General features: G+C 45.6%; 1 protein-coding gene and 1 long non-coding RNA gene across 13 annotated transcripts in view; one reads left to right on the top strand and one right to left on the bottom strand.

Moving 5' to 3' along the window:
- IQSEC3 (IQ motif and Sec7 domain ArfGEF 3) overlaps positions 1-18,556 on the top strand; it is a 150,149-nt gene that overhangs the window by 95,183 nt on the left and 36,410 nt on the right. For all 9 annotated transcript variants that reach the window (XM_080971568.1, XM_080971573.1, XM_080971575.1 and 6 more), the window contains 2 exons: positions 6,731-7,818; positions 14,685-14,846. In XM_080971568.1, the coding sequence (XP_080827694.1) occupies positions 6,731-7,818; positions 14,685-14,846 (1,250 nt within the window). The remainder of the gene's footprint in view (positions 1-6,730; positions 7,819-14,684; positions 14,847-18,556) is intronic.
- On the bottom strand, positions 9,392-16,682 carry LOC308457618. 4 transcript variants are annotated; one of them, XR_013977039.1, is made up of 4 exons: positions 16,509-16,682; positions 14,414-14,805; positions 12,043-12,263; positions 9,392-10,105 (listed from the first exon to the last, which is right to left on the bottom strand). It is a non-coding gene; the product is annotated as an uncharacterized lncRNA (long non-coding RNA). The 4 variants fall into 4 exon arrangements; XR_013977040.1 differs by having other exon boundaries at positions 14,732-14,805; positions 16,509-16,669; XR_013977041.1 differs by lacking the exon at positions 16,509-16,682 and adding an exon at positions 16,141-16,501.

Raw genomic sequence — 18,556 nt, 5'->3', positions numbered from 1 at the left:
CGAATTTATTTCTTGAGAAGAAGAGACTGCAGCTTTTTCTATGTTGGCAAACCTTGGTCCAACAAAACAAACTTTGAAAATTTTTATTTTCTTACTAGTTAAACCCCCCAGAAAAAGTTTGAAAACTGGAGAAGTTCAAATGTTCCCACCACCTCCCTTGAGAAAGGCAAAATGAAGCAACCAAGTATAATTGGAAAGATATTGCATGGAGAACTTTTTTTAAAAATAAAGGATATAGGTGAAATCAAACAAACCCACAAAAAAATCTTGGGAAATGCAGTACAATTGGTATTTAATGAATCTAGAGATGAACAAATTAAATCTACAGCCTGCGATCAAGAATGAAAGCTAAAGCAGTAGCAGAACTCTGTTCCAGTGAGCAGGCAGCCTCTGAAAAATGGAGATTAACAGCACAATCATGTGCATGGAAATAAGTCCCCCTGTGTTCAGTGGAGCTTACTCTCTGGTAAGCGTGCATGACATCTGCAGTCTAGCTTATTGAAAAATAAGCCAGCTATAGTTTATTCATTCATTCTATTTTATTTTATTTTATTTTATTTTATTTTATTTTATCTATTCTATTCTATTCTATTCTATTCTATTCTATTCTATTCTATTATTTATTTATTGTTTTAGAAAACTTTACCGATTAACGCAGCCTTCATCAACCTGGTGCCTTCCAGATGTTTTGGACTACAACTTCCACCAGCCCCACCAAGCATAGTGTTGGTTGAGGTTGATGGGAGTTTTAGTCCAAAACATCAGGACAACACTACCAGGTTAGTGAAGGCTGACTTAATTTAATAAAAATCTCTATTTGGGGTGGGGGGAGAGACTAGCACAGATAAAACTGAACAGAGTTAAAAATTAAGAGCCAAAGTCCAGAAAGGCTTGGGTAGGGATATGTGTTTTTAAGAGCTTAAAAGATCATTCCTGCCTCCCAGATTGCCCAAGGGAGGGTATTCCAGAGATTGGGTGCCATCACCAAGAAGGCCCACTTCTGTAGGTGAAAATCTGCTGGGTGTGGAGCAACCAGCAGGGTCCCCTTAGAAGATCTTGGTTAGGTCCCTACCCGGGGAGGTGGTCTGCTGGTCCAAAGTTGTTTAAGGCCATAAATATCAGCAACAGAACATTGAACTTCTTTTGGTAGCTAACAGTGTTTCTGAGAAGGTGGTATCTCATTGTATCGCCTGGTCTTAACAACCAGTTAGGTCAGATACCTGCTGAACCTAGGTGCCAAACCTCTTGTGCATTAGGTCCTATGCATAACTTCATTTTGCACAAGTTTCCACAAGTCTTTATTTTTTGCACTGAGGTGCAGAAGTAGAAATATCTGCCCGCATATCCCCAATGATGATGAGCCAGACCTTTGGGCCATCAAGCTCAGCATTGTCCCCACGGACCGGCAGTGGATTTCCAGGGTTCCCAGACAGGAAACTTCCCCAGGCCTACCTGGAGGTGCTGAGAATTTGAACCTGGGACCTTCTGCCTATAAAGCAGGTTCTCCATCACTGTCATGTCTGTGTCATGCACTTAAACCACTTTCAAACCTGTTTCACCCTCATGGCTCACACAGGAAAACATCCAAGTTGCCTTACACTGAGTCAGACCATTGGTCCCTCCAGCTCAGCACTGCCTACACTGGTAGCAGGTCTTCAGGGTTGCAGGTAAGAGCCTCTCCCAGTCCTGCCTGCAGATGCTGGGGACTGAACCTGGGACTTTCTGCATGCAAGGCAGATAGAAATCTCCTGCTACTTTTGCAGCAAGGGCTTAGGCATTCAGTGAAGCCATTTAGGGCTGCCTCCATTATTAAAACAATGTCCCCCCCTGCCTCAGTGACTTCAGTTCAATGCCACCTTCATGTAATATTGGGGAAAGGGAGCATTGCTTAGGAAAGTTTGTGCTCCTGCCATTTATTTAATTCTTATCAAGGGAACAAGAAGCTGGAGGTGGAATTGTATAGTCCAGCCCAAGTTCAGAGTGTTTCAGTTCCTCTGTTTTAAATGGAAATGTTAATGGACTGGGCTGTTTGGCGTTTGGTTGCTATTGTTTTCGAAGGGAGGGGTGTTGCTGCTGTTGTTTTTTAGTACCTAATTTAGATTTATGTGGAAGTTCAGTTGGGTTGCGTATTTTTTAATGTTTTGTTTGTTGTTTATGACCACTTTTGTTATGTTGTAGTTATGCATTAGTTCACATTGTAAACTAGTTTGAATTGTGGAAAAGCAGCATACAAATGAAATTATGTATGTATGTATGTACATACGTACTTCCCTATGGCCCTTTCCCCCAAATCAAGGCTTCCAGTCAAGGTTTGCCTTGCCACGCAGCAGGGAGAAGCAAGAAGACAGATATAGACAGGGATTGGTGCAGCAATACTTTTTTAAAGTGTTGGCCGTAGCTGTGATTGCGTGTGTGTCATTTGAGCTCCACTCCAGACAGCAGGGATTTCTTGGCCTGGCACAGTTTCCAGTTCCAGAAAACCATGTATCCGTGATGGGGATCTTTGGCACAGAATTCTAAACAGCTTCCCCCAAATGTTAACGTGACAACGTTTAATCAATTAATTGGTTAGACAAGTCTAACTAAAAGCTGCCTGGTTAATCGAGCCACAGATTAGCGTATTTTAATTTAAGTACTTAAAGCGCACACACAACTCCCCTGTGAGGAAAGGTTACAACATTTGGGGTTTTTTTCGTTCAGAAAGAAAGGCGAGTAAGGGAATGATAGAAGTCTGGACCTCTCTTCTTTCTAGCCCAAGCAAACCCACATGACAACAATGGTGTGCTAGTTTTTAGCCAATTAGAATTTTTTGTACATAAGAGAGCATTCAGACACATCTTTGTCCAAGGTGATGCCCAAGAAGTACTTCTCAAGGGGCTGATGGCAGCTGGTCTACATGTTACACCTACCATGGGGATTGTCACCCCTATGATGCCAGCTTCTCATCTCTTGAGCCCATCATGTAGTGAGTTCCTTCCTGCCCCAGATGGCAGATATGGCACTCTGCACAAAATACTGTATGTTCTGCTGGGAAAAGATGTTGGAAAGCTATACGATGCAAGCAGGTCACTTGCCCTATTTAATCTAGTCACACAGTCACTGTACCATGTTAACACAGCCTATTTTTGCAGGGTAGTATAAGGGAGACCAATTTTCCTTTTATTTCAGGCTAGCAATTAAATTTCAAAATTTCAAATGAGAGAGGTTGAGTGGTTCCCATCTATTCACTCCTACACACAAACTCCTAGAGAAGCTGTTGATTCATCAGAAACCTCAAGTGGTCAACCACATAGCTGATGGTTCCTACTATTGTGGCCACCATGACATTTTCAGCTTTATTAATAGCAAGGTATACTTTATTCAGCTTTGTAACAACTAGGCCATACATTCAGGGTTCCAAGCTACACATTACTTAAAAGTGTGCTTATAAGTAGGCTTTCATCCTTAGCAAAAGCTGCTATTGGGGTTCAGATCCACATCAGCACTGCAGTACGTGGTGAGAGTCTAACCCTTTGTCCCATATTATTTACTAAGCAAAATTGCACCCTGGCGCTGCTGTTTGTCTCCAACAGTGCTATTTGCAGCAAATAGGACCACAGGAGAGACACTTCACTGCACAAGTATTATTTTATATATCTTTCTTTTTTAAATGTATATGCTTTATTTAAATGTGCTTATTTCCTCATGGGAATCTCAGGGCTTAGTGTGAGCCAAGGCTTTAATATGGGGTGCTGTTTTCTTCTTTTTATTCAAATAATCTAGATTTTCAAGACAGCCTACAAAAGAGAACCATAAAACAAATGTAAAACAGATCAGAAACATCAGAAACAACAGCAATTATCATACCAAAAAAAAAAAAAAGGAAAAAAGCAAAATAAAAATACAAAAAGACAAAATAAAAATACAAAAAGGTATAAGATCAATTAATATCCTGGGCAATCCCCCCCTTTTTTAAATGTCTAAAACATGGCTCTCCAGGCAACCCGGAGATATTTGATATCTCCGAGTCTCTCAGTTTCTGCGTAACAAGCCTAAGATACAATCTAGTTTATGGATATTGTCTGCTGCGTTTATACCATGTGTCTGTTATAGTGGACAATGATTGGTCATGATTTTGGCCTTAAATGTAAATAATTCAATGCTAGTACACTTAACCATTTCCCCCAATTCTATTGCTGAATCTTCCATGTGGAGTCTCCAGCACATGTTGCCGCATTGTGACTCAGCAAGTTGCACTTTGATCAGGACATGAGAGAGTGCAACCCAGACGTGTGCTGAAGGGTTCATATGACCTGTGCAGCATTCCAACATCATTGTAAACATGTCAACCAGGCCATCTGAATTCATCCTAAATCATTTGCTTCTACTGTCCATCTCATATGCTGGATAAAATGGGGTTGCAATAATGTTTTATTCATTAGAGTAGTGCCCAGTGGGCAGAAAGAGTTTAGTCCTCCTAATCACTCTTAAAACTTGGGAAATGGAAAAAGAGATGCTTTAATTATTCAAAGAAAGACCTTCAGCCCAAACTGATTCTGACTTATTGACAAAATCCATCCCTTAAAACATCCAAAAATAATTTGGGGGAAGTGGCGCAACTCTACGCCACTCAGAATTCTGGCCCTAATTCTGACTGCCTTCACGTGCAGCTAATTGTGCTCAACTGTGTTCCCATATGGCCATGTGCATCAGCAGAAGAGTCCAGCCAGTTCAGTGGGCCCTAGTTAAGCACTGTGATGTACAGACATGCACATCAATATGTGCACATATACTTGTATCAGCTGCACCTGTGGAAGCTTGCTTTCACATACACGTCCTTTGCTGCCCCTGTTTCTAGTAATTGCTGATAGACAAGGCAGGGGAAGATGGAAGAAAATGTGCACTTCTGCAAAACCTCAGGGTTCCTCCAAGCCTGTTGATACCTCTCTCCTGCAAGGGTAGTGCCATTTGGCTACATATGCAACAGCATTCATAACCTGAGCATTGGAAGTAGAGGGAATTGTGTACATACTTGTGCAGGAGAGAAATAACTGGGGTGGACGTTTCTTGAGAATCATGCAGTGTGATGCTCAACCTTATTCAGATGGCATCAACCTTATTCTAAGTAATGGCATCATTAGTAAGGTCAGAGAGCGGCTGGTGTTCCTGTGGCAGCATGATCAGTTGGGTTCCCATATGGTAGTCTGCTTATCAATGCAAAGGTGATTTCCATCACTTGGCGCTCCCTCTCCAATTCATTCATTTTATTAATTGAAATCTTACAAACCCCCGTTTCCTCCAGAACTCTGAAGAAGAACAAAGTACTTTATCAGGCAAAAGAAGAACGAAGCCAACCACGGTCTCAGTAAATCTCTACGGGGATAATTAGTGTCCATCCTTTCGACTTTCTTCACCACTTCCATCCATCACCTGCATTAGCACCACCGCTGCCATTGTCACCTGATGATCATTCATGGGGACCGAATCTGGGATGATGTATATGGTGTGGACTGAAAGCACACTCCGGTGGTCCTCTTGTTAAGCTTTTATCAGTGAGGTAGCAAGAAGGACACTATTGGTACAAAAATTCTTCAGACAAACCGGGCAGAGCTTTCAGGCTCAGAATGTGCCAGAGCACAATGCCCAGTTTGGCCATGGTTTCCTTGACTAATTCAGCGTTTTTTTCCTGGGCATTCATCAATAACTAGCCCATCCAGGGTGTTTGTATATTCTCACTCCTCTTGATATTTATCCCTGGTGATATTTCTAACCTCTTAAACCAGATCTTCAGTTCTTTTTGGGGTGCCATTGCAGGACACACATCACCACTATCTTTTTCTTCCTTGTTTATGGATCTTACATTGCTGATTATTATAAGTAAAAGAGCAAAATATTTAGAAGTGGAGGGAGGTTTTTGGTCCGTAGATGGCCCTATCTTGCTGAGGAGCATAAGAGTTATTTTTAATGGTGATGATGTCCCACCTTCCACCCAGAACCAGGACTCAAGGCAGCTCACAAAAATTAAAACAAACGTAAATAAAACACAGAGAGTTAAAAATATAGAAATGATAATAGGTAAAAGGTAATTAAACTATATAAAATTAAAATGGGCCAAGATTGCTCTGTGGACCAGAGGTTTCTAATTCTTCGTGTATATGCTTGGATTGTTTGTTCTAAGAAATACATATAATAAATATTTTTAAGCAGCACAGCTGGAATCCCAGAGTATGCAAATACATAAGGCTAGATTGGATGATACTCTGCCTAGTACATGGGGGGGGGGGAGGGAGTGTGCCCTGCCCACAAGGGACTTCAGTCCCATTTCTACTGGCCCCATATGTACAGCTGGGGATGAAACATCCAAATATCGCTGATATGCAGCAACATTTGGGCATTCTGCTCCTGCGTACCTATGCTGAGACAGCAGAGGTGAAGCCACTGTCCCAGATGTGTGGGAGGAGCTACGGACCCTGGCCCCCCTTGACATAATGGCTTAGATTGGGGGAGATGCATCATCTCATCCACCCCCTAGGTAGAACTGGATATGGGCCCGGCAAGAAAAGGAAACCATTCCTTTGTGAGCCAAGTAAATCGTTTCCAGAGCCCCTCAGTGCACACAGCAGGGAAAGGAGACTCACAAATGCAGTATTGAATTCTCGAGAGCATACTTAGAGAGCAATCAATTTGTAAATTTAAGTAGTGGAAACTGGTTCAGAAATCAATTTTAAAAAATGCTGCTTTTCTGTTTCAGATCGAAATGCTAGAGCACAAATATGGAGGCCACCTGGTCTCTCGGAGGGCAGCCTGCACCATCCAGACTGCCTTCCGCCAGTACCAGCTCAGCAAAAACTTTGAGAAGATACGGAACTCGCTCCTGGAGAGTCGCATGCCCCGGCGGATTTCACTGAGGAAAGTCCGAGTCCAGAACTCTGAAAGTTTTTCTGCTGAGAAGGCCCTTGTGGAAGGCTATAACTTTGTTGGCATCCCCTTGGTGAGGTCTCCGTCTTTGCCAGCTACCATAAGCGGGGCCCTGACTGAGCTGGAGGACTCATTCACCGAGCAAGTCCAGTCTTTGGCCAAGTCTATAGATGACGCCCTCAGCACATGGAGCCTGAAGACGATGTGTTCCCTTCAAGATGGCAGCTCCTACCAGATAAGGGAGACATTCAGCGCGATGCAGCCAAACCAAGACTTGGAAGCCGAACTGAAGGATCAAGAGAAGGAGGAAGGGCTGCTGCCAGATACGTTGCCAAAGAGCAGCAGCACCCTCATGATGGCCTTCCGGGACGTCACCGTCCAGATTGACAACAAGAACTTCTCCGTCTCCTCATCTACCTCGGTGTCTATGGCAAACTGCCTTGCCAACAACACCCAGGCGGGGGTTTCTCAAGCTGCCAAAATAGAAGAAATCCCAGAGGAAGCTGGGAAAGAGAACCAAGAGCCTCAAGCTGTCTCCGAGGGGCAGCCTGACTCCGGAATCCTTCAGAATAGTCATACGGCAAGTGAGGGGAACGTCAACACCAACGGCTTGGCGGGAGGGGAAGCAGACCAAGAACAAATGATGGTGCAGAAGCTGGAGTTCGGCTCCAGCCACGAAGCTGGGCAGAACAAGGGCTCGGAGGCAGAAAATGTGGACAATTCAGAGCAGCTGAGCAGCAGCAGCACCTCCACCTCGGCCAAGTCTGCCTCAGAGTTGTCTTCAAAGGAAGCCCTGCAGGCCATGATTTTGAGTCTCCCGCGGTATCACTGTGAAAACCCGGCCAGCTGCAAATCTCCTACTCTTTCCACGGACACCATGAGGAAACGGCTCTACCGCATTGGGCTAAACCTCTTTAACATGTAAGTGGCTAATAATAATAAATCTTTTAATCTCCCGTGGCTTTCCTCAATTTGCGACAACAAAGGCTGTTGGGGAAAAATGTCTTCTTCAAGTCACATTGCTTTCATGTTTAAGGGTTCGGCCACCTAAGAAATGCAGACCCTGTTTTATTGTGGGTCAGGCAGTTGCACTGAAGCTCTGTCGCAGAGGGGGGAAGAAAGGACTCCCAAGTGCTTAGTGTCCACAGCACTTGAGAGAGTTCTCTGGCTGCTATCTAAATAGGGCTGTGTGGGAATGAGACATAAACATCCCAGTTATCATCTGTGGATTTTAAAAAAGAATTTAAAAATTACCTCAGTTTTCATGCCCTCTCCACAGAGATTTGCCCCTTTTGACGTGAGCATTTTGGCTGCCATTTTTCTTTTGGCGGGCTTGGTATAATTATATACCAGGCAGCAGCAAGTTAATATCTTTCTCTCCCCTATCCCTCTCTCCTGCTTTCGCTCAGCTAAGGCAACTGTGCTGTGAAAAATAGCTGTAGGTATTGGGGGTGGGGGGGGGGAGGGAACCAGGCACAGCAGCCGGGAAACTGGAGTCAGGGGAGGTCAAAAACATTACATGTTGGACTCGGTTTTTGAAGAGGCACTTTGGGCCTCTTCTATTGGCTCTCAGCATGATTCTCTGAACCTCAGTAATCCTTGGGGGAATATTGTAATTTGCCCTTCTATAGCTTCGTCATGCACTTTAACAGTTGGTTATTATTCCATTTGTTGGATGGTAATAGCAGATGGCGTATCTCTGGGACTGCTCATTTTATTAACTCAAACATGAATATGAATGTAGAACTTGAAATACATGCATTTTTTTTGCATTTTTTTATTTTTATCCCACCCTTCTCCCAGGGAGCTCAAGGCAGCATATACAGGGTTTTACCCCATTTTAGCCTCACAATACTTAGGGTTAGAAACCATGACTCACCCTGGGCTAACCCATGTGCCTCATGGCTGAGTGGAGAATTGGATCCAGGACTGATGTTCTATCAATTGCACCCATACTGGCTCTCATATTTTTTTTAAAAAAACTAAGCACATTCTACCAAACTTCGGGCGGCTTCATATGAATAATAACCTTTGCCCTGTGGCTGCCGTAAATCAAATTGCAGGAGGGCTGCCTTAGTGTTGTCAGCATACTCTCAGAATCATTTGCTATGTGAATAATAGCTCTTTCGAGTGAAACAGTTTTTACTTGCCTTGAAACGAACTGAGAAGCAAGTGTCAAATGGATTTCTTAGGGGGAGATTCAGGGAGCCACCCCCAAGGCTTTGTCTCTGGTATTTACCCATTTGACACCTGAAGGCAGGATGTCTGGAGGAGGACCTCAATGGTTGCTTCAGTTAATGGGTCATATATTGGCTGGCAGCCAAGGTCAGCCAAAATTTGCAAAGCTCTGAATGCAATCAGATCAAAGTTTAATGCTCCTAAGCTTCTTTTTTCAAGAACAAAAGATAATGGAGCTCATGGTTAGCAGATTGACTGAAAAAAGTGCTTATCTTTGGCTGGGTTGTGCCCATTATAAGTATTTGTACACACTAACCATGATAATAACGGGTTGTTTATTATAATTGCTTTGGTTTCTTTGATTGTGTCCAAAAAGGCCAAATTCATATCTTAGGTTACACCAGCCACCAGTCACGCGTAGTTGGAATTATGCTGACAGCAGATTTCAGAGAAACATTTTGCTAGTTTTGCCCTTCAGATTTTTCTATCCTCTATGTAGGTCGGTTTTCTGCCCAAGTTGTTTAGTGTACCTAAAACAGCTCTCTGAACCTCCACTCGTAATTCTAAATTTATGGGAGAGAATTGCTGGAGTATTTCCTTTGACTTGAAATCATTACATGGGGAGCAGCTCTGAGATGCACAGCAGAAAGAAAATGTGTTGTTTTTGGCTTTGCTGTTTACCTGGGTGACCGCAGGGCACCTTCCTTTCCAATCAAAAGGGACATTCCGACTACTTTATTTGTTCTGTGTTTTGGCTTGCTGTGAAGACTGTTAGAAGAAAGGCTGTATTGCCACTTGAGTTGATGACATTTCTGGAAGGTAATTGGCATGGACACAGTTGCATTAGGTATGTCACAAACATTTCACCGAAAGCAAAATTCAAAGCAAAGGTGGGGCTTTCTCCAACCGATACAGCAACCTCTCAGCAGTGGCAGTGGCATGGCTTCTTTCTTAGCGGCTATGATGTCAGCAACCTCACCATCATTTTGCATCCCACACAATACTCCAGACTTTGCATTGATCCTGGGCACTGTGTGGGGGCAAGGGAGACGGAGAATACTTGGAGACTATTCTGCAATGTGGTCCTCTCTTTTTTCAGAGGGGAACCAAAACACATACTCAGAAATTTTATTAGAAAAAAACCTTTTCTGAGAAATCACAGCTTGGCTCTAAGAACTCCATACTGCACATATGTCTGGCCCAAGCTTTGGGTGTCAAGAGCGCCACCTAAGCTGCGCTACTAATTTGCTTTAGCATTCAGTCAGCTGGCCAGGCACTATAGTGTTCTGGCCTCAGAGCTGTCTACTCCACTTGAACAGTTCTTCTCTAGCATAAGGATTGCCTAGTTCTGTCTCTTTTCCTGATCTGGACCTCTGCCTGCCTTTAACCAGCCTCTGGTTTTGCCGCCACTGGAACCCAACCCCTGCCTGCTTTGGGCCACACACCCACATCTGGTCCACTTGGAATGCCAGCTCCCTGGGCAGTGGAACCTGCAACCAGACCTGCTGTTTCCTGTTTCCTTCAAGTGAGGCTGAGTTAAGGCAGGGAAAGGGAGGTGGAGGAGAGCAGAAGAACCGGCGTGAGCACGGGCACAGTTGACTTCTGTAGACTTACCATGTCCAGCCCAAGCCTGTGGTAAGTCTGGGGCCAAGCAGATAGCTGCTGTTATTCTTCCCCATGAATGAATAAGGAGGGAGGTGGCAGAATCCTAAGTGGTTCCCAAGAACAGACGTTAGAAAGACCAGAGAAGCAGCTAGCCCTGGGTAGAAAGCTAGTCTGTGTGGCTACAGACATGCCCTAGGAGTGGAGATGTTGCTGACCTATATAGCCTACCCAACTATCTACCTATCTCCTGTACAGTGGTACCTCGGGTTAAGTACTTAATTCGTACCGGAGGTCCGTTCTTAACCTGAAACTGTTCTTAACCTGAAGCACCACTTTAGCCAATGGGGCCTCCCACTGCTGCCGTGCTGCTGCTGCATGATTTCTGTTCTCATCCTGAACAAAGTTCTTAACCCGAGGTACTATTTCTGGGTTAGTGGAGTCTGTAACCTGAAGCGTCTATAACCCGAAGCATATGTAACCCGAGGTACCGCTGTACTGTGGTTTCAGCTCAGTGGCATACCGTCTACTATGTGTGCAGAAGGCCTTAATTGCTGGCATCTGTAGGCAGGACTAGAAGAAACACTGCAGAGTTGTTGCCAGTCCATGCAGATAATACTGAACTACATGACTCAATATAAAGCAACTTGCTATGTTCCTACTGGATATGCAATCTGTTCTAGCCTTATTCTTGCTGCACCTATGGACATACTTAGAATCATAGAATTGTACAGTAGGAAGGGACCCCGAGTGTCATTTAGTCCAACCCCCTGCAGTGCAGGAATCCTGCCCACAGACATTCCTGGTTGGGCTCGAACCACTAGCCTGGTTAGCAGCCAGATGCACTGATCCATTGGGGGCTTGGTGCAAGATTATTATATTTGCTCATTGCCTAGCACCCATGTTACCAGAATGAAGCCAGCCAGAATACTGCATCCCTTCCGCCTCAAACTGAAGAACAACATAAACAAAAAATTGGCCCTCTTTAAAATCCAAATGGCCTACACTCAAGCAAATAACAGTTTGTGGTAAGTGCTGAGGGCTGGTGCTATTCCACACCTCCTCTCCATATGCACACGTACCTCATTTTGGACCACATTCTCAATCTGCTTTTTGCCCTGCTTTCCCCCAATGGAATTAATTACCTCTTGTGCAACACCCTCAGTGATGATAAAAAAATAATGATTTCTGGTTGCCAAATGGCTTTGATGCTGTTCCATTTCACCATTTGGCTGTGTATATGAGCCTTCAGTTACAGAAAATGCTCCCCGCAGAACAACAACTGTTATTGCTACCACTAATAAATGCCGGGATGCTTGGTTACATAAACCTTCCTGACAGGATTTAATAACACCAGTGGCTTACCTACAGTGTTATATAACTGCTGCCCAATACAAAATTGGGTCTATGTGGCCCAAGAGGTCTTCTGCATGGCCTTGTTCTCCATGTCTTCAATCATGCAACTCCCCCGTGAGCAATTATTGAGTAATATTCTGAATTGTGACAGCCTCCCGCAAATTGATTGAATGCATTTGTGACTCTGCACTTCAAGCGGCAACACATTCCAGAGCGAGTGGGTGGAATTCCTGGAATGGAGAAAGCCTCATTATGCAGTGTTGCTATAATAGCAGTGTTTGTGTAGGCGGCCATTTCCGTAGGTGGAAGGGAAAGCCAGGAGAGCTGTAGGAATCCCGCAGCACCCAGCCAAACTTGCTTAGCTCCTCAGGAAAACAGGAGGAAATATTGCCAGCTCAACCCATAAACAACACAGGCTGTGGTGTAAATCACATTGTGTAGAGCACTGAAAGTGTTTTAGGGCAATGTTACTGTGTGGTAACCTAGGTAAAGGGACCCCTGACCATTAGGTCCAGTCGTGACCGACTCTGGGGTTGCGGCGCTCATCTCGCTTTATTGGCCGAGGGAGCCGGCGTACAGCTTCCAGGTCATGTGGCCAGCATGACTAAGCCGCTTCTGGCGAACCAGAGCAGCACACGGAAACGCCGTTTACCTTCCCGCTGAAGCGGTACCTATTTATCTACTTGCACTCTGACGTGCTTTCGAACTGCTAGGTTGGCAGGAGCAGGGACCAAGCAACGGGAGCTCACCCCGTTGCAGGGATTCGAACCTCTGACCTTCTGATCAGCAAGTCCTAGGCTCTGTGGTTTAACCCACAGCGCCACCTGTGTCCCTGATGTGGTAACCTACATAGCACTTATTCCATGCGGCTATTTTACACCTGCATGCTAAGTAAATGGCGTAAGGAGCAAATTCAGCTTTAAATAACAATGAACTCAATGCTCAGAGGGCCCCCATGTGCAATGTCCTGACACACAACACGCATGCGTGATGTCAGGATGTTGTGCAACGTCGCATCAGCCCCCTCAATCCTCTGGAAAAGATGGCCTCTGCGCTGGAGTCTCACTGAAAGATTTGAACCCTTTTAGAGAGTCCCAACACTTCAAACAGAATCAGTCAGATGACAGATTAAATTTACATACTGTCCAACTTTTTCAGACCCAGGATGTGCATCTTCTGGGACACGTTTCCAAGCTAGGTACGTGACCTGCGCCTCACTCTCACACTGATAAATAGGGGTGAGTTTTTTTGTGATGAGAGCACAACACAGCATCCCAAAATGCCCACTTTGGGTGCCGTGAGAGATCACAGCCCCCCCAAAAGTGATTTTTCAGATCTACAGTGCAGCAAGAGAGACTGTGGCACCCAAAATGGCTGCTATTTTTTTTTTTAATGGCTGTCAGTTTGACACCTTTATATATCTGGGGTGGGCCCACGAATAAGGCCACATTTGCACCATACATTTAAAGCACCATGATGCTAATTTCTACATTCATGGCTTCTCCCAAATAATTCCAGGAGTGCTGTTTCCCTCCCAGAGCTACTGTTGCCAGAGTGCCCCCTGAAGAGGGATTGATTGTTAAACCACTCAGGGCCTTGTAGCTCTGGGTAGGGAATAGGGAACCTCCTAGCAAATTTCTGCTCCCCTAACAAACTACAGCTCCCAGAATTCTTTGGGGGAAGCCATGGCTATTTAAAATGGTATCATAGTGCTTTAAATGTATGGTGCAAATGTGGCCTAACAGAAGAACAGACAACAAAAGTGGATTCTGTGAGCAAGGCCGGAAAGACAAACACCCACCAGCTAGTACTCAGTGGCTTGAAGATTTCACTGCCCTTTCTATGTGGGAATCATTGATCTTGTTTAGATACTTATTTGGACATATGGACTATGTATCTTAATCTGTGCATTTAAACGAGGATTGATAGAATAATCATATTATTAGGGTCAGCTGGCAATATTTGTATTTTTTAAAATTCCCTTTTGTTAGATCTGCAAAGTAAAAAGTAAAATAAAAGTTGACACCACAGAAAGGAACTTATGTAACTGCCATTTGTGTGTCTTACTGCATATATATTCCACCTTTCTGCTAAGGAACTTTAAGGTGATTTGCAGTTTTTTTAAAAACAACAACACACAGCCTGCAATCTAAGTTACATAATAGCCCTATTCAGGCATTAAAGCCCTCATGCCATTTGAATTGTGTGAAGGTAGAGTGGGGATGCGCTAATTTTGCCTCTGCTTCTTGTCCCTTCTCTGTTACCCATCCTTACCTCCCCCCTGCATGCATTTAGAAACTTGCGCGATCAGGATTCTGAATTACACGGGGAGCCTATATAAGTGCTGTGGAATTGCTAGCTATGATGTCTTATGTTCTACCTCCATTGTATGATGCAGCAACGCTACTGAATACCAGTTGCTTGGAATCACAAATGGGTAGTAGATTCCTGTTGCACTCAGTTCCTACTTGCTGGCTCCCTACAGGTTGGTCTCTGCAAGAAGAGGATGCTGAACTAGATGAGCCTTTTTGTCTGACCCAGCAGGGCTCTTCTTGTGCTCTGATATGATACAAGAAGTGTGCTTGAGATTGCTGTGCTCTTAAGTACTGAAGGGAATAGCAAGTTGACTCTTGACTCCCTCTACTTCCCAGAAATCCAGACAAGGGGATCCAGTTCCTTATATCTCGGGGCTTCATACCAGACACACCGATTGGAGTGGCGCATTTCCTGTTGCAGCGCAAGGGGCTCAGCCGGCAGATGATCGGGGAGTTCCTGGGGAACAGCAAGAAACAGTTCAACCGGGATGTTCTAGAGTAAGTGGCCTTTCCAGACCCCATTCTTTTACTCACCCATCATCCACGACTCCTTCTACTGGCAGCTATTCCCCCTGTCCCTGCCCCCAATTGCTGCTCTCTTCCTATTATTCTTTATTTGAAATAAATATGCATGTGCTTCTTGTTTGCATCTGGGGAGCATTGGGAACAATCCCACTGAAATCAGTCAGAGAAGCCCACAGCATTAAGGAAGGGAAAATCTGGCTGCCTGATTTGTTTGTATTCTGGTTTATAATACGTTAACAAATGGGAACAACTTGAGGAGGGGAGAAATGCTTAGGCTGGGAATCAAGGGACCTGGATTATCCTTCTGCAAATATCTAATGACACTTACACTCCCAAATCAGTTAGAGACTTGGGGAAATTCCTGCCCCATTGCCCACCTTCTTTACGTTGACTCAGCACTAATAAATAGCATGACCCAAGCAAGGCCAGTGACATCATCCGCAGTGACGGCAGTCGCACAAAGAATTGAAGCAATGAGCCTAGGGCAGTTGCAGCTCAAAACACCAGATTGAGGCTACTTGGACATGCATCACTGGGGCTAAAATATCTAAAGATGTGAGATGTAAAGACAGCTTGGAGCCTGTCTTCAAACATGAGCTGTCAGACATACCAGCATATCAAACGCTTGCTGAAGACATTCAGCCTTGCCACTCTTTGCTAGCTCCATTGCTCTCTCCCTGCTGCAACCTGCTCCAACCCTGCAATCCTGTCCTCCATTGACTTAGCCTGGGGAAAGCCAAGGACACATCCCATAGCCAGAAGTAGTGCAGAAGAGGAGAGGAACGGGCAAGTGGAGGAGGCGGTGGTGGCAAGCAGGAAGCTTCAGCCAGTGTTTGATTGGCTGGTATGTCTGCTAGTTCAGGTTTGGAGGTGGGCTCAGAGCGTTGTGAATTTTCCTCAAGCACCCTTGTTATCTTGCTCCCTTCCCAGACCCCTTTGTGCACACTTTTCCTGTTCTGTTTTAAAGGCCTTGCTCTGTGATGACATTACAGTGGGTGCCATTCAGCTAGGTTTTACTCAGCGTAAACCCATGGACATAAATGAACTTGACTAAGTTTTACTCATTGTAGACCCACTGAAAGCAATGGACCACCATTACTTTCAGTGGGTCTACACTGAGTAAAATTTAATTGAATACGGCCCAGTATGTCTTTTGTATGCAGGTCAGGCCTTCTCTGATTTGGGATTATCTAGAACGTATTTACAGTGCCAACTTAAATTACTTCTCCTCTGGGAACTATTTTTCCCATTTATGTACAGTACATACATTTATATCCCACTTTTCTTCCATCATGGGACCCCCAAGGCAGCATACATGCGTTTCCCAGGCAGGCACAGGCGTCCTAATTTAAAGGTCCACTTCTTCCTGTCAAACAGCCACCAGGCTTAATTCCTTGCAACCAGTGAAATGAATATTGATCCCCCTTTGTTTTTTAATATGCTGCATGCATCTCGATCTGGACATAATCAAGGGCTCATGCTCCCTCCAATGTTCTTGTGACAAGCACCACAATTAAAAGTAACTAGGGCAGAAGCAATAGGGAGAGGGATAGCTGTGTGTCTGAGGAAGCAAGGGAAAGGTCACTTCAGTCACAGGCTAGAGGACCCAGAGCCACTGGCAGGTCGCACCCCTACCAACAGAGGTTATTGGTTACTGGCCTCAGCCGTCATCCAGAGAACAAGCATCTGCAGTAAATCTTAATTCTCCCCTCAAAGCTGGAATGGCAGTTAAACTGTCAGTTGTCCTGTGACTGCAGAAGTGAGAGGAAGGACACTTTGGCCTAGCCACTAGCTAGAGGAGCAAAAGTCACTGAATGCCAGTCATTGGGAATGACAAGTGGGTAGAGCGCTGTTGCACTCAGGGCCTAGTACTTGCAGGCTTCCCATAGGCATCTGGTTTGCCACAGTGAGAAGAGGGTGATAGACCAGATGGGCACTCAGTACGTTCTGATGATTGCTCCTGTTGCATCCCAGCGAGAACGCCAGGAAGGAGAATATCACTTTTATGCCAGTGGGCTGTAAATGCCACTTAACAACCCTATTTGTCCTGGCAGTGTCAAACTGCTCTTCCTCCTCTTCCTTCCCCCCACCCAATGTGTGTGTGTGTGTGTGTGTGTGTGTGTGTGTGTGTGTGTGATTTTCTAGATGGTAACCGCAAAGGCTGCTCCTGTGTTTTCCTTTTTTGGCTTTTGTGCAGTGCCTCATTAATATACAGGCACTCTAGAAACCAGTCAGTCAATAAGGCCGCCTGCCTCAGCTTTGCTTCCTCCACTGCTCAGACCTGCCTGAGAGTTGGGATTGGGTGCAGACTTCAAATGAATGGAAATAGATCCAAAGCAGCTTACAATTTGCTGATCAGGAGACCTCACTGCTTCCCCAGGACCAGGAATTCCAAAGCTCTCGGCTGCTTTCTTGTCTTCTTTTTCACTTCTCCCCTCTCTTTTTGCTTGTTTGGTCCTGTGTGGGGAGAGGTGGCTAGAGAGCGTGCAATAACTTGAGATGGGTGAATCTGTCCATTTTGGTTTCTTCCAGTTTCTCATCTTTGCAACCTTAAGTTCAGTTCACCCTGTTTCTACATCAGATAGCGAATTTTTTTCCCTTCCAAAAATACACAAAAAAATCCATATGCATTATTGTGTGTGTTTCTCTGGTATATTCATTTTTGTATACAATTTGGCCTATATATGCATTTCTGCGAACAATTCCCCTCTGATACAATCAGGTTTTGTATATTATTTTCATTAATATATTCATTTGGTTTGAGAAGTGCATCACAAAATCCAGAAAAGTGTGAATTTTGAAAGCTTAGCTGTGTTTTGATGCACTTACTGGTGCAGGAAGTATGAATTACCGTATTTTTCGTCCCATAGGACGCTCCGTCCCATAGGATGCACCTAGTTTTTTGGGGGGGAAATAAAGGAATTTCCCCCCCCTTTATTTCCCCCCCAAAAGCAGGTCGGGGAAACCGAACCAGGTCGCGGAACAGCGGGATGGCGGTGCTGCGCCTCCCTGCTGTCCCCCGAGCTTGTGGGGCTGGCCGATGTCTGCCCGGCGCGAGGAGCGCTCTGCTTCAGGGCGCCCCGCCCACCGGGCGGCAGGCTGCTATCCGCAGCGTGGGGAGCCCTGCGGGGAACTCCTGCAGGGCTCCCCACGCTGCGGATGTCTGTCCGGCGCGCGGGGTGCTCTGCTTCAGGGCGCCCCGCCTGCCGGGCGGCAGGCTGCTATCCGCAGCCTAGACATCCCTGCGGGACCTCCCGCAGGGCTGCCTAGGCTGCGGATGTGTTCCCGAAGAGCCAGGCGCTCTGCTTTCAGGGCGCCCGACGCTCCGGGAAGCAGGCTGCTATCTGCAGCCCAGACATCCCTGCGGGACCTCCCGCAGGGCTACCTAGGTTGCGGATGTGTTCCCGAAGCACCGGGCGCTCTGCTTTCAGGGCGCCCGACGCTCCGGGAAGCAGGCTGCTATCTGCAGCCCAGACAGGGCTGCCTAGGCTGCGGATGTGTTCCCGAAGTGCCGGGCGCTCTGCTTTCAGGGCGCCCGACGCTCCGGGAAGCAGGCTGCTATCCGCAGCCTAGACATCCCTGCGGGACCTCCCGCAGGGCTGCCTAGGCTGCGGATGTGTTCCCGAAGCGCTGGGAGCTCTGCTTTCAGCGCGCCCGGCGCTCCGGGAAGCAGGCTACTATCC

The sequence above is a fragment of the Podarcis pityusensis genome (genome assembly GCF_964106645.2).
Source record: "Podarcis pityusensis genome assembly, chromosome: 10".
Classification (NCBI taxonomy): domain Eukaryota; kingdom Metazoa; phylum Chordata; class Lepidosauria; order Squamata; family Lacertidae; genus Podarcis; species Podarcis pityusensis.
Note: the sequence above shows the minus strand (reverse complement) of the source record. Positions and strands in the feature narration are given on the sequence as shown.